Source organism: Chlorocebus sabaeus, chromosome 15 (assembly GCF_047675955.1).
Source record: "Chlorocebus sabaeus isolate Y175 chromosome 15, mChlSab1.0.hap1, whole genome shotgun sequence".
Classification (NCBI taxonomy): Eukaryota; Metazoa; Chordata; class Mammalia; order Primates; family Cercopithecidae; genus Chlorocebus; species Chlorocebus sabaeus.
Genome location: NC_132918.1, coordinates 12,652,087 through 12,668,779, shown reverse-complemented (window position 1 = coordinate 12,668,779; position 16,693 = coordinate 12,652,087). Strand labels below are relative to the sequence as shown.

The window sequence follows — 16,693 nt, the reverse complement described above, 5'->3', positions numbered from 1 at the left end:
ATTATTTATACCTTGTATTTAAAATTCTTTAACCAGCATGTGCTCTACAGTAAATATACCACATGCCAGTGACAACCGCCTCCCACATTATCTATGACACAAAACCAAAGAAGCATATGAAAAGAAGCACACTTACCTTGTGCTACCATATTAGTCAATGGGTAGGACAACGGGTAGGACAAGGCAAGAAAGATTCTAATGCACACTCCAAGTTAACCAACATCATTTAAGAAGTAGAATGAACTTACCGCTAACCGACTCTTGATTTATCAGACTTCATTTACTTCAACAACAAATCTGTCCAACTTCAGTTTATTCCCAACACACTAAAGTATTTCAACAAGTTTTATGTCATATTAAACTTAACTGAATTACCTGATGACTCTAGGCCATCCCAAATGGCAGCTCTTCATTGTGCCAGGAGTTTTAGCTATTCCCCCCTCTCTACGGGGAAGCACTGTTCCTCATGGACCCAAGTTGGAAAATCAGATAATTGACCCGGTCCAGCAAGTGTATGTAAATTAAACCAATAAAAGCCTATGGAAAAGGTCTTGTTTCAGTAATGTGTAGATTTTTCAAAATCCCCTATATTGAATGTGAGAGATCCTGGAAGCTGATCCTGTTTTTAAAAGTCTGATTTCTGACTGTGACGTTCAATGTGACTAGATTTTTTAATGCAACAGTCTATTTGAGGTGCTCCGGCAGTGCTTGTTTTCTCTGAAGTAGCCCGGACCCGTGGCCATCCAACCTATGCTTTAGAGCTTTCTGGCAGCATAGCATCTCTTAAGGCAGCTTGTTCTGACATTAGATTAGTATGTTAGAAAGTTTTTTTTTTTAAAAAAATAGGATTGTGATACCTTTTTTGGTATAGATTCCACCCCACTGGTCTTAGTTCCTAAAATATAAATTGTCTGCCCAATGGATCATACAAATCCAACAACCAAGAAACAATAGTAATTGTCTTCTGTACTTTACTAAACACTTTGTGTTTAATATATTTTTAAATTGTAAAGAAATTACAAGGAACTCCTAAAAAAATTTAATACAAAAATATTACAAGTTAGGACAATTAATCATTGAGATGACATTTAAGCAGCATGCAGAAAAAGTAGCATAGGGTTAACATTTCACTGATGACAAAGCACTTTAGGTACAGTAGAGAAAAGCACCATAAAACTACCATCTATAGTGTCTTTTCCTCCACTGTGTTGTTTCAAATGAATATACTGGTAAAACAGTAAACTTTGATCTGATCTGCTATGGATTATACTAGGTAATAAATCTAATCCATTGTAAAGTATAACTAAAATTAAAAATAATCCCTTCTATTATTGTTCGAATTAATTTCAGCTTTCCCTCAAGTTTATAAGGATTCTAATCCTTAGGAATCCAACCCTTTTTGGAAAAGTATACAATGTGGGATATTATTAACAATCTATGCCATGCAATAAAAGATAACCTCTTGAAAATGAAAGCATGTCAGTTCTAACAACTGCAGTGGCTTATTTCTAATAAAACATAAAACTATGCTTTCATTTATTTCTGTTTAAGGAAATAAACAGGAAAAACAGAAGACCTGGAGAGTATAAGTTCTTAAAAAACGAAAGAGAAAATATGCTCAATGATTCTTTTAAAAAAAGTCTCTCACTCTAAAGGAGTTGGTATTAATTAAAACTAGAAGGTGTCTAGTTGTTTTTCTTATAAAGTTTGTAATAACAACTAGCTAAGAGAGAAAATGATTCAACTATAATTGGCTTGTTGTGAAGCACAAAAAGGTCACTGAGGAAGCTGAGCCTCGTGTCCTAATCTTCAACACATCTACACATTGTTTTGTGCTCAACCGTGTGGCTAAGCAAACAAATGTATCTAAGGTCTCTTTTAGTTTATGTGAAATAACGTCTTTTAAATGCAATACTGATTTTTCAAAAGAATTAAAAATTACAATCCCTTAGCTGATTAGATGCTCTATTATACTTTAATAAAAAAAGTAAATAACCCCTTCATTTAAAAAAATCTTATCTCCTGCAAGAAGTAATAAAAATAGTAAAATTTGTAATTTTATTATGGTCTTACTTTAAAGTATATATCTTGGGAAACAATATGTTTATGAAAAACAGTGGTTTGGGTTCTGATGGCAGTTATAATCAGTAATACCAGTATGGGAGAGAATGAACATGTTATAGGTTATGAAGGCTAACTCGGAGCAAAAAGGTTTATTCTACAATAGAACACTGGAGAAGTAAAAGCAATTAAAATGTAAACAAGAAACTGTGAACAAGAATACCATCCCTCTCTCTTTACTTGACTAGTAAATAGGCTATACAAACTACATAGATATCAAAGGTTTTATATATGTACACAGCCAACATAATATCAAAATATATTTTATTCTGGACCTCTTTCAGATCTGATTCAAATTACAGTTGTCAAAGCAATACAATGCAAAGGGGAACTGCAACAACAACAACAAAAAAAATGTGCCTAGAAAGGATAAAAGGGTCACTGGGGACAAATCATTGTGATGTGGAACCAAAATACATCGTAAGTGTAATTAACATGGTCCAGGACAGCATAGAACATCTATATCAGTCTTCCTTATACAATAATCATGAAAACTGAACAATGAAGTTCTTTAACATGTACAAAAAACTGTCATGGGCTGGTTTACACTTTTACAACAGTTTTAAAGTTAACTGGATAACTAAAGAAATGATGCAGACATTTTAATCCAGTGCTATAGGTAGGCTCACAGAATTAGACCCAAAGGATTTGTAAAAATAAAAATGGAAACAGTATAGCTACAATGTCAAAGTCAGGAAAGAAGAAAATTTACTTCTGTATTCAAGGATTACAGAGCTACAAAATGCAGTCTGCGTGTTTTTGTTTGTAATGAGATGGATAAGTACATCAGACTAGATACAACATGCAGAATGTTTTCCTGAACTTATCCAGAAATTCCAAAGAAAACATCATGAAACAACTTACTTAAAAACAAAAATATATGCCCTAGTTAATTCACCCTGCTTCAACACTGTCAACGTAAAGGCAGAAATAAAGAAAGCTATCAATACCTCAGAACTACTGATATAAGACATCAAATTTCTAAATCAGTGTATTAAAAAAGTGAACACTTCCTCTTTTTTCTCTCTTCTACATTTACCTAGAATCATGTTTCAAAAAAACTGATATTAAATGTGACACTTCAGAGCTACTACTGGAAGGAGTAATTCATAACTTCCCTACCCTCCTTCCATCCCTGCTGATTCAGGAGAGGGGGGAAAAAACAAAGAAAATACAACGAAAAACCAACCAGGGTCTCTTGTAGATTTGCTGCTATTCCACAAAATGTTGGCATTTGCTGCCATGCCACAATGTTGGTCCACTGAAATAGGATTTCTGCGGAAACTGTCAACAGTAATTCACCATATGCAAGTACCATCCTTAGCATGCGACAATAATCACAGGTTCTGTAGAAATGTACAATGTGCTTAAGATAATGAAAATTGTAGCACTGCATTTGAGATTTGTTTCTCTACTTATCTAGTAAAACTTGTCATTTTTGCTCACTTAAGTATGATCATTTGTGATTCCTTTAAATAGCAAAAATGCACAGTCCTCTTTAGGCCTCTACTCAATAATAGTTTACATCACTCTTAACAAAATCATTCTACATAAACAGATAGCTCCTTAAAAATAGTACTCTCTCATTAAATCTAATTTGACAGAAAGGAGTTTAAGGGAAAAAGGAGTGCTTTGTAAGTGAAAAAGTACAAATCTTTGGCCTTTCTCTTGACATTTTCTTATGTCAAAAAGCAAAAAACCTTCATGTAATTCAATCTAGTGATTACTTTTTGCACCATAATTTGTTTTTTACACCACAAAAGGAGGCACTTTCAGTATCTGTAAAAGGTATTTAATCCTAAAACATACTTACCTAGAGAATAATTAAAACAGAATTCAATACACTCTAACATCTATTAGGAAATTAAGAGTTACCACTTCTAAAAGTCATTTGAAAGTCAATATTACCTGGTCAATGGCAGGAAATAGGAATTGGAACAAATATAAGAACTTATGCGATTTCCTACACGGAGGGAAAAAAAAAAAAAAAAAAAAGATATTCCTTTATGTTGTTTAAAAGTGGCAGCTGCTCTTTCTTTATTCCATTTTAATCAATGAGTATTCATTCAAGTTTTCCTTTCTATTTTTCCTTATAAGTTTCTTACAGTAGCTTATACAACAACAAATAGCATAGAAAAACTACTGGATTCAATTGATCATCAGGAATAAGTTCTCAGAAAAACACAGGCGGAAAAATAAGCAAGAATCCCAAATACAGAACTTTACAAGCTGTGAAACTTGGTCTCTTGCAATCATGTTACTGCTCAAATTAGAGACAATCTTATTTCTGTCTATTGGAGCAGCATCGTGGCACATCAGCAGGCAATGATGATGTTGAGAACAGCAGCAAAAATAAACAATCGTATGCTCATGAAGAACCCAAGCCTACAAAATGGATACCTTTCAGAAAAGTGTATACTTAAAAGACCCAAGACGTCAGGATAATAAAGCTCTGTATTTATAATCTTTTATATGTCCTATTGTGGCTACTATGCTTAAGTAAAATAGCTAAAGGAAAAAAAAAAAACAAAAAACAGAAAAGATGACAATATAAAAATGTAGCTGTCTATTTTGGCAGCTATATTGCAGAATTTCTTGACTATCTTTTAATCAGCTGGGAAAAAGTCAGTAACTGTATGCAAATGAATAAACTGTCCATATCAAAATACAAAAGTACTATCAATAATCACCTCTGACTTTCAGATTTAAATTCAGTGCAATTGACAAATGCATCGCTAAAGGAAAATGCAGCTTAAAAGATACTCAAAACATTTGTGTCTATTCCTGGGAGCACATTTTAAAATTATTGCACAGATTTTTTTTATTTTTATTTTTTTTAAACAGTAACAGAGGTCAACCACAGATGTGGACCTCCAGCAATAAAAGCAGGAATTCAAGTGCCAGATATTCAGCATATTAGGTTTCCTACGTAAGTCACATGGTAATATGTTCTAAATATCTCTAATGTGATCCAAAACCCTAAAAAGAGCTGGCACAAAACCATCGTGAATGACTGCCTCTCTGGATGTAAATTTTTAAAAATATTATTACAGTATCATAGTCCCCACTAACAACAACTGGGGTACATATAACAATGTATTGTGAAATTAAGTGTATTTATTCTCTTTACCAATAGCAAATGCTACCCTACCTTAGTAAAACGAAGACTTGCTTCAATCAATGCTGTTTTGTAAAAATAGCAAAGCAACAAATGCTGAAAATCAAAGCTGCATTACTTGGGTTAAATCAGTTTCTACCTAAACTTAGAACACAGGTTAAAATTTTAGTACTAAAAAGGCCTCAAAATAATTAGTGACAGAAATAGTGTTATTAATTTGCTAAGCTCAACAATAAGCAATTCCTTAATTAAAATCTTTGAGATATAAATTTGATGACTATTCTCTTCAGAAATGACATACCTAATGTTAATCATGACAAGCCTTATTAGTCACACATATAAACATGGCCTCATGCAATCATTTGTATATGTTACTCTAACTTGCATGAGCACAAGGTTTAATTTAATATCTATATCTTTAAGAAAATACTTGATATTACAAACAGAGTAAAAGACATGATATAGTAGTGATTACTGAAAAAAAAAAAATTAGCAGCTTAAATCGATCTATATTTGAAAAAACGTAGTCACAAGTACCACAAATGCAGAATCAGAGCAGCAGGAAGAAGGTTAGTGCAATTATATTTTCATAAAAAAAATTCTGAATCACTGCTATTTAAAAACACCTTGAAGCAAGTCTTTTGTTTGAGATTGTTTTTTAAACTAAGGTAGCAAACATTTTGCCATGTAATGGCAGTGTTATATGCCGTTATCTTGCTTTGTATAAAGAAAACAACATGAGAGATTTTTAATACTGGAGGTTGGTTACATTTACATATTTAAGCTTCTACACAGAATGATGGACACTTTGAGAAGCTAATCCTTATCCAGAAACATTTTAATCTCTTAAAAAACAAAGCAAAACAAACAAACAACAAAAAACCCAAAACTACTTTGCTCCTTTTCACAATAGTGCACACTTTTACCATAATTTAGTTATGGCTACAAAACATCAGAAGATTTTTTTTTTAATGTATCTTCTCTATGGTAATTAAAAAAAAAATTGTGCCCTTCTAGTCTTTAATTGGCAGAAATATGTCCCAAAAAAGAAACTATTGCATTTAAGCCACATCACCAAAAAACAAAACAGAAAAAAAAAAAAAAAAAAAAAAAAAAAAGCAAAACAAAAAAGCAAAACCAACAGAGCATAATACCCTTTTACTGATGTGTCTTACAGATTGACATGACCAAAGTCATAGGTTTTCATTTAATTTCCAATTCCCCCTTCCACAACATGCACCAACTGAATATATGCTCTGGGAGCCATAAAATGTACCAAACATCTACCTCTTCAAAAGAATGCATTAAAATATTTTAAAGAATTTTTTGTTGTTTAAAAGGTGAAAAAAATATAAACAAGAAACTGATTCACTCCCTTACTTCATGCATCCAAAATCTAAACCAAAAACAAAATTTTAAAGCAAGAACAAACTACTGCTGCAAGTTTCTGTAAGTCCATTTTCTCTGTACATACAAACTGCTCACTACTGAAGGGAAAAAAGAATATAATCCATGGTGTCTGCTGATTCAAAGGGGAGAAACAAGGCTGTCATTTAGTATCCAAAAACTGGTACATGTATGTTCTGCTTTTATAATGTATATTTTTCTCTCTTCTGTTTTTCATATCCAAAACTTCTAAATGCTATTTTAGGGGCACAGCAGATTAGATTCCAGCACTTGGTGAACAGAATTCACAAGCTGTGACAAAACTCTGTCATCTTCAGGGTGCAATTTTGTGTATATACACTTATGTATATATTTCTTTTAGATTTGGCTGTAGTGGACTGGCCATGGTTCAAGTGGGACTATAGCAGTACATGGGTCAGGGACAGTCATTTTGGCTATGTACACATTCATAGTCGGTCCATGGCTTCCAACTAGTAGCGCTATTTCCGAAGGTCTAATACACAAACCTGTAAGAAATTAGAATAATCAACCAGTGTATTCAGAATTTTATTGTACATTTTATGTTTAACTTTTCTATAGTACAATTTGAAATGTTTCTTAGTTCCAAGTTTATAAAATTGGTAAAGCATGATAATCATGGAAATGAGCAGTTAACTGACAGAAATTAGGTTTAAGCAGGTCAAGAGAACAACCATGAGCTCAAACTATGGGGGAAGAACCATGGCTAGGATTTTTAATACTCTGTTGATTAAAAAGGTAGGAGAAAATGCTCAAAACAACCATTTCCTATCTATTGGACCCTAATGAAAGATATCACGTATTATATTCAGCTACAGCGTCAGTAAATAGCTACCCTTTTCCCATCTTCTGTTACTTCTACAGCTTTGGAAGCCATATTTGCATTGTTGTAAAGACTTGGCCAACCTCATTTTGAAAATCTTTCAGTATCACACATTCCTCAACACAGGAACCAACTACCTCTAGTCCTGCCTTCCCTGAGCTAAAAAAAAAAACTCTTCTGTGAAGAGAAGGTAGAAATACACATTAAAAATTTCAATCCTTCTCAGAATGTTACTCTGGTATACCTAATTTCATAAATGAAGGTTCACATTAAAAATAACCGTCCATTTCTAGATTATAAGGTACTCTTTTGGTAAGGACAGCCTAAATTTGGTTTACATTATTTAAATCCAACGCACATGAGAAGTTTACAGCCTCAGGAAAAAAAAAATCAGCATCATACCTTAAAATTTATTTTGAAAAAAAAAAAAAAAAAAAAAAAAAAACCTTTGGTATCACTAACAATAAGCTGCATTCTGATGTGAATATCCACCCACACCCTCTTTGGAAACACTTTACTATACTTACTGAACCATCTGATGCACTGGCTCCAACTTTGTCTCCTGCTGCATTCCAGCAAACTTCAAAAATTCCACCTGTTCCCCTATAGCTGTGAACTAGAGCACCTGTCTAAAAGAATGAAAAACAAAATCTTAAAAATCATAATACATATTGTAATAAATCCAAATGCTGAAATAAAAATATTACATGGCCTTATTTCTAGCAATCAAAGGAGGGACTTAGCTTCAATTATACAAAATAAGTTCTGGAATTCTAGAAGTGTAATACGATCCCATTATAAAAAGATGATACCAGCCTATTCTCAAAAGATTACTCACACACATATTCAGTTTCCCCAGTGTTGATAACCATTCTTGGCTAAGGTATCTGGTCTCTATGACATAGCCAACAATAGCTAGAAGTAAACATTCAGTCTATCAAATAAGTTTTTGTTGTTGCTAAATGACGCATGAGTCTAGCTAACATTTAAAGAAACAAAATAAATTCAGAATTTCTTTGACAGAACTTCTTAAAGAGGAAGTATAACAAACTAATAAAGATAATTCCAGTGTAAGTCTGTTATTCACTCTATATTTACTGACCAGTTCCTAAGCTAGGGGATTATAACAAAAGCTAAAATAATGTATGTATGTTCCTTTTTAATTTTTTTGGACAGAGTCTTGTTCTGTTACCCAGGCTGGATGCAGTTGTGCAATCACAGCTCATTGCACCTTCTAACTCCTGGGCTAGAGTGATCCTCCCGCCTCCACCTCCTGAGTAGCTAGGATTACAGGTGCATGCCACCATGCCCAGCTGATTTTTTAAAAAATTATTTGTAGAGACAAGGTATGACCGTGTTGCCCAGGCTGGTCTTGAACTCTTGTCCTCAAGCAATTCACCCACCCAAGCCTCCCAAAATGTTGGGCTTATAAGCATGCACCACAGTTCCCAGCCAGATATGTACACTATTCTCGAAAGATGTTATAAGTTTAAACAAAAAACACACGCAGGAATACTAACAATGTCATCATTAATTAAGCTGAACCATAAATGTAACAAAGTTATTTTATTATTCAGCTGCCACTCAAGAATTAAAACTCAGTCCAAAAACATATTCTTCTATGAAACCAGTCAACATAGCAGGACAAAGATCAGAGGTCCTGTTGTGAAAACTCAAAACTGTGCTTCAGGTGTTCTGCCCCGACAAATCAGAAAAGTGACCTCTGCAGCTTTACAGTAACCTGAAGTCAAGCTAGAGGTGGCAGATCTACTTAAAACAACATGGCAACAAATCATGCACCTTGCAAATATCTCCCATTCAGCCTATCCAAGATGACAACTAAGCTGGAAGAATGTTTGACCAAGTTTTCCTCTTCAAATTTAGCCTGTAACGTGGCACAAATCACAGAATCACAGATGCACTGGTACTGACACATTGCTACTGATTATCAGGCTGGGAAGGCTCAACTGCTTTGTTTACTTAAAATTTCTCACAATTTATGAGATTAAGTTCAAGTATAGTAGGCTTTAAATATCTACGTTAATGAGAAGAGAAAAAAGTAGAACCAACAAAATCTAAAGTTTGCTGGGGTATAAAAAAATAAAATCTATAGTCAACCTACAGACATTCAATCTACAGTCAACTTGAGATGAAAAAAACAAACAACTTTCTTTTAAAAGCACTTACCAATCTCTAAGCTTGAACTGGGCTATAATGAACCAAAACATTATGGTCAACAAGGCAGAGCTAAGACATTTAAAAAGGCCAATGGCCTGGATCGTCGGCATCTACCTCAAATTTGTATGTATGCTGGCACAAGACTTCTACAATTTACTCATCAAATGCTTAGGCAATTCATCATGCAAGAAAGGGGAAAACAAAAAACCTAGATGTATATATAACAATAGGATAATAACTTTCTCCTGCACTGAAAATCCACTATTTTACTATTTTCAAACTTTGAAGAAGTAAGACTTTTGGTACACAATAGTGAAAACAAAATAGTGTCAACAGTTGGTCAAATGCCCTTAAATGTCTTGTTGTATGTTCCATTAGCACTCTACAGTTCTATGCCCAAATTTCATTAAAATTGATTTTGTCACAACGGACTAAATGAGTTCACTGAAAATGTTCTAAATGTGAGCAACACCTAGTATATAAAAGGAATATATTTTTTAAAAGAGGTCATTCACAGTAACATAAAAACCATAAGGCACCTCAAAACACATTAGGAAAAAAAGATCCTCAGAGAAATTACAAAACTTCACTGAAGGAATAAAAGACAAATAAATGGAGGTATAACATATTTATGGATGATAAAACTCAGTAACAATTTTCCCTAATTTCACCCATAAATTCAAGGCACTTATAAACAAAACCCAAAATTGTATGCTGTTTTGGAAATATGGATGACTAAAGAGGCAAGAACAGAAAAAGTTTTGAAGAACAATAACAAGAGGGATTTATAAAGTGAGAATTGTTAAAACTATGCTATTGATTCAGATAAGGCAAATATACAAATGGAATAACAAAGAAGGTATAAACAAATCACATATACATGAACTGGGTGTATGAAATAAGTGGCATTATGAAAACAGAAGGGGGACAATGAATGGTGCTAAGACAACTGACTGCCCAAATGGAAATATCTGTACCTCACACCATATATAAAAATCAGTTCCAAAGGGGCTAAAAACATTAATGTAAAGGAATAAAGCTTAGATACTTCATGAAAAAATATCAGACCTCAGTGATATCTCTAAGGAAAAATGAATTAAGCTATTTAAAAAAAAAAAAAGCCATCAAAAAAGAAAGATCCAGCCAGGCACAGGGCATATGCCTGTAGACCCAGTAGACACAGGATGCTGAGGTGAAAGATCTCTTGAGCTCAGGAGTCCAGCCTGGGTAACACAGCAAGACCCCCATCTCTAAAAATAATTAATTTTAAAAAGATAAAGATAAATAGCATCTAAACATTAACATTAAAAACTTCCACGTGATCTGCACATGGTGCCTCATGCCTGTAATCCCAGGATTACTTTGGAAGGTCAAGGCAGGTGGCTTCCTTGAGCCTAGGGGGTTGAGGCCAGACTGGGCAACATGGCGAAATCCGGTCTCTACAAAAAAAAATACAAAAATTAGCTGGGTGTGGTGGCATGCACCTGTGATCCCAGATACTTGAAAGGCTGGGGTGGGAGGATTACCTGAGCCCATGAAGGTCAAGGCTGCAGTGAGCCTTGATCTGCCACTGCATTCCAGCCTAGGTGACAGAGTGAGACCCTATCTCAAGAGAAAACAAAACAACAACCAAAAAACCCCACAAACCATGTACATGATAAACACTCCACACGAAGAAAATGAAAGAAGGTGGTACTGGGAGATCACTGGAATCCATATGACCAGGAAGGATTAGTACCCAGAATGCATAATGAACACTAATCAGTATAGAATATAAAAAAATTGAAAAATGGTGGTGGTGGTGAATTAAAATGCTGAAGTCCAACTGTATAACTATTTGAAAAGATTATTAAATTCATTGATAATCAAGAAAATGCAATTTAAAAAAAAACAATGCTTCATATCCATGTAATTGGAAAAATGTTTACCAGTCTGATAACTAAGGATAAAGGAAAATGGGAAATCCTAAATATTGTGATTAGAAGTGTAAATGGGTGTGTGCACACTGAAGAGCAGTTTGGCACAAGCACATAAATATACCCTATGGGCCATGATTTCCACTTACAGGATATGCCATGCACCGGTGTGTGTGTGTGTGTGTATACATACATATATAAAAGCATTCTCATAAAAGAAACTTTCATTCATGTGCACAAGGAAACGTGTAAGGATGTTTCAGCAATGTTGTATATTTTTAAATCCCCCAATAGGAAATTAAATATGAAAATTAATATATTCATATTATTATCATATCATATCAATATTAATGAATATATTAATGTATTGTATATAATATATAATGAATACATTAATATATTCATATAACACTATGGAATTGTCTAAATAAATCATCATTCTAGAAATACAAGTATTAATGTGATAGTTCAAAAAAGTGGTAAAAAACACTAGCTTGAAAAGATATACAATAGAAAATTCACAACAGCATGATTAATTACAATTTTACCACAGAAAATAGTAGTATATATCATTTATCATGGGAATGACAGGCACTCTCTTCAGGATTGCTATAGCCTCTAGGAAGGAAGAGGAAAATGGAGATGAACACTTTATCTGTATCTACAACATTTTATCAGGTAAAAATAGGAAGGAAGAGATTTACAACAGTGTGGCAACATGTTCTTATCAATTAAATCTGAGCAGTAGGCATATGAGTGTTATATTATTTTCTGTTTGAAATGTGTAATTATTAAAAGTGAAAATCAACAAATACTAACTTGAATATATGTCAAAATTATATTATTTAGATTTAGATTCACTTTCACCAGCTCTGTAATTGTTGCTCAGTTTAAAAAGTTTAGCTGGGTGAGGCCGGGTGCAGTGGCTCATGCCTGTAATCCCAGCATACTGGGAGGACGAGGCGGGTGGATCACCTGAGGTCAGGAGTTCAGGACCAGTCTGGCCAACATGGTGAAACCCCATCTCTACTAAAAATACCAAAACTAGCTGGGTGTGGTGGCAGACACCTATAATCCCAGCTACTCATGGGGCTGAGGCAGGAGAATCGCTGGAACCCAGGAGGCAGAGGTTGCAGTAAGCCGAGATCGCGCCATCGCACTCCAGCCTGGGGGACAAGAGCGAGACTTCATATTTAAAAAAAAAAAAAAAAAAAAAAAAAAGGTTAGTTGGGTGCATGATTAGTGTCTTCCCACAAACACAAAGTTAAACTAAAATTTAGGAAAAAGTTTTTAAAGCATATATATTATAGTTACAGAATATATCCAACACAGGCATATATTCATGAAGACAGAAAATATGGGAGTAGAGGTAAGGAAGTAATAACAACAATTAAAGCAAAACATTTTTACTTAATTATTTTTAATATTTTTTTTTAGACAGGGTCTCACTCTGTTGCCCAGGCTGGAGTGTAGTGGTGCGATCTTGGCCCACTGCAACCTCCACCTCTGGGTTCAAGCGATTCTCCTGCCTCAACCTCCCGAGTACCTGAGACTACTGTGTCATCACGCCTGGCTAATTTTTGCAGTTTTAGGAGAGATGGGGTTTCACATGTTGACCAGCTGGTCTTGAACGCCTGACCTCAAGAGAAATGCCCACCTTGGCCTCCCCAAGTGCTGGGATTACAGGTGTGAGCCACCATATGCAGCCTAAAATTTTATTAGAAGCCCCAGCATGGTGGCTCATGCCTGTAATCCCAGCACTTTGAGAAGCTGAGGTGGGAGGGTCCCTTGGGCCCAGGAGTTCGAGGCCAGCCCCGGCAACATAGAAAGATCCTGTCTCTATTTAAAGAAAAACAAAAATAAATATTTAAAAATTGTATTAAAATGTAATGTAAGATTCAGGCTTAATAATCATTTGTTCAACTAGCAAAAATCTGCAACCACATTACAAAGGGTTTAGTTTTTCAGTCCATAAAGTCCTGCTAGAAATCAAAGACAATGAATAACCCAGTTGAAAAGAATGGAAAAAAACATGGTCAGTCACAGAAAAATTAACAAGTATGCTTAAATACATAAAAAAAATTCCTAATGTCATTCATAAGAAAATGCAAATTTAAAACTATGCTGAAATACCATTTATCACCAAAGGATAGAACTGTGAGGTGAAATATTATTTTATATTGTCAGTGGTAGTGTAAAATGAAAAAAGCACAATGCTTTTATTCATAAAAAGAAGTTAGGAAAAAATAAAAACTAAGAAAAATTGTTACCAGCAGGAGAGGAAGACAGAAATGGGAACAAAGTTTCTCAGTGTATACCTTTATATAAAGTTTGAGGTTTATTCTGAACTGTATGAATGTATAAAATAATTTTTAAATCTTCAAAATAAGTTATGAAAATTAATTAGTGAGATGAACTATGGTGGCGGACACCTACACAAAGAGAAATACACCATAATAACTTATTATGTGTGCACTACATCTAACAAAGATCTGATAACTGAAAGGAGGGGTGAGTCCAGTGACTGCTATTAAAAAAGTACAGTACATAGAGCATAAAAACTAAAACACTGAGAAGATTTAAAAAATTGAAAGCAACAGGCTGTTTTCTCCACTTTTAAGAATCTCTGAAACACTATACATACTACCTGAAAAGGTAATGTAGCTGTAAGTTTCTTTCTTATAAATTATTGCATTCAGCCACAAAATCTGGTCCTTTGATGTTTACTGCTCATATATAGCTCCTTCAGAGACAACTATTTTGAAAAATAAAATCTGTCATTTATGTAAATAAATACATCCTAAACATTCACATTTGATATCTACAAAACTGTTGGAAAAAAACAAAAGAATACAATAATAAATAATAAAACAAACGATCTAAATCCATTTCAAAATTCCGGTCTCCATAAAGACAGAACTTCAATTGGTTTCTATCTTACTCTAAAACCAAGAATTCAATTAATGCCACAAGAGGAATGACAAGCAAATGGTGGGGGAAAGTGTATAGGCAAATGCTTCTACCTAAATTTAAGAATACCTGACCATTTAAATAATGGAGACATACCTGTGTGTTCCAGATGTGTACACATTTGTCAAAAGAACCACTTGCCAGATACCTGCCATCAGGACTGAAAGCTACACTGTACACAGGCTCTTGGTGTTTTGTCAAGGTATGGATGCAGATCCCTCGGTCTACATCCCACAACCTAACAGTAGAATCAAAGGATGCACTGAAAAGGGAGGGAAAGAAAGTTAATTTATAAGTAAGGAAATACTCCTCCAGCCTTGCTCCCACCCCAACCTCCATATTCAGCCACATCTAAAATAGCCAAAATTCTTTATGAGAAGCAGACCGATTGGACTGTTGGGAAGAATATTCTATGAGCTTCAAATCAGTGACAAGAAAATAATAAATAAATGAAATTCAGAAAGAAGAGCAAGTGTTCTAGAAATTAAAAGCTAAACAAGGAAAAAAAAAAACAAAAAACAAAAACAAAAACAAAAAAAAACCCTTAAAGGAATCTTCCAAGTTCAGGAGTAGAAAACATAAATGTGTTCATTTACTGTATTCCTTTTCTCTCTAAATAATCCCTGTTTCGCATGGTTTTGAACACTGAAGTGACCACATTTTTCCGTTTGTCTTTTTTCTAAAGATACTAAAGACACTTTATTTTGCTATGCCTCAATTGCTTGGATTTTAATCAATATTTGGTATCAGTCAATATTTGATTATTTCAATATAAAATATCATTATAACTTGAAATAATAAAACCCAGTGTTTAAAGATTCCCCTTAAGGAACCAACGTAAGTGCCCATCAGCTAACAAGTGGATAAAGAAAATGTGGTATACCTACACAATAGAATACTACTTAGCCATAAAAAGGAATGAAATATTGTCTTTTGCAGCAACTTGGATAGAGCTAGAGGCCATCATTCTAAGTGAAATAACTCGGGAATGGAAAATCAAATATCATGTTCTGACTTGTAAGTGGGAGCTAAGCTATGAGGATACAAAGGTATAAGAATGATATAATGAACTTTGTGGACTGGAGGTAGGGGTAGGGAGACTGAGAGAAAGGTGAGGGATAAAAGACTACACACTGGGTACACTATACTCCTTGCAAAAGCAGTGCACTAAAATCTCAGAAACCACCACTAAAGAATTTATTCTTGTAGCCCAAAACCACCTGTACACCAAAAACTACTGCAATTAAGAAAAAAAAAAGTTTCCACTTGATGAAACCTTCCCTAAATTTGTCATATTTATTAGAAGTTGTATTTGTAGAAAACTCATAAAAGGAAGAATAAAACAGAAGTATCACCTTGCTAACATAAGGTTGGCATTTGGATTATTAGTTCCTGGTCCTGTTGGACTCCATTTGATAGTATAAATTTCTTTATTATGTGCTTGCAAATCATGGACACAATTGTCTTGTTTCATACTCCATATCTAAACACAAAAGAAAAATGTATATAATTATTTTTCCATACAATTAGTACTTTTAAGGTATTATCTTGACACTTAAAATATTATATGGACAGTCTAAAATATGAGTGATATAACCAGAACGATGATAGAAAAGAGTATTACAAAGAAACTGAAATGTAGAATATGTTTAATATTTGCATCTCTGTGAAAAAAAAAAAAAAAAGCTTTAAGCCCTTTAAAAATATTCACTATTGTGAAGTTTGAAGACTGAATTAACTATAGTTGTTCTGAGATTACTTTGGATAAGGTAAAAATCCTAAAATGCTGAAGGTCCAGTTTTTACACTGTCCTTTAAGTAAAAGATCTACATCATAAACTGCTCTTAGAATTCTAGAATCAGGAAAATTTCACAATGGAGAACTGAAAATAAATAACCAACTTACAAATAATGATGACTCACAGAGAACCATAAAAAGTAACATAGGAAATAAAGTTCAAATGAAAAGACGAAAAGTAGGGAAAAAAAGTAGACAAAAGTAGTCAAAGTAGAGAATAAGCCTTTCCTGAGATGAAAATAGGCCTATGTATATAGATTTCAAGTGTCTATTATTTTTGAGCAAAAATTAATAGAAATCAACACGAAGAGTATTTCTGAAAAAAAAAATCACTCAATAAAGATA

The 16,693-nt window shown here is 33.8% G+C and overlaps 1 protein-coding gene across 19 annotated transcripts in view; it reads right to left on the bottom strand.

The window, feature by feature from the left end:
* Positions 1 to 2,368: 2,368 nt before the first annotated feature.
* TBL1XR1 (TBL1X/Y related 1) overlaps positions 2,369 to 16,693 on the bottom strand; it is a 182,929-nt gene continuing 168,604 nt past the window's right edge. For 17 of the 19 annotated variants that reach the window (XM_007972064.3, XM_073023443.1, XM_073023442.1 and 14 more), the window contains 4 exons: positions 15,907 to 16,034; positions 14,648 to 14,813; positions 8,015 to 8,116; positions 2,369 to 7,152 (listed from right to left, as the gene is read on the bottom strand). In XM_007972064.3, the coding sequence (XP_007970255.1) occupies positions 7,126 to 7,152; positions 8,015 to 8,116; positions 14,648 to 14,813; positions 15,907 to 16,034 (423 nt within the window). In that variant the 3' untranslated portion in view covers positions 2,369 to 7,125. Of the gene's footprint in view, positions 7,153 to 8,014; positions 14,814 to 15,906; positions 16,035 to 16,693 lie in introns of those variants that run through there. The other 2 variants (XM_073023449.1, XM_073023437.1) reach the window with 2 other exon arrangements.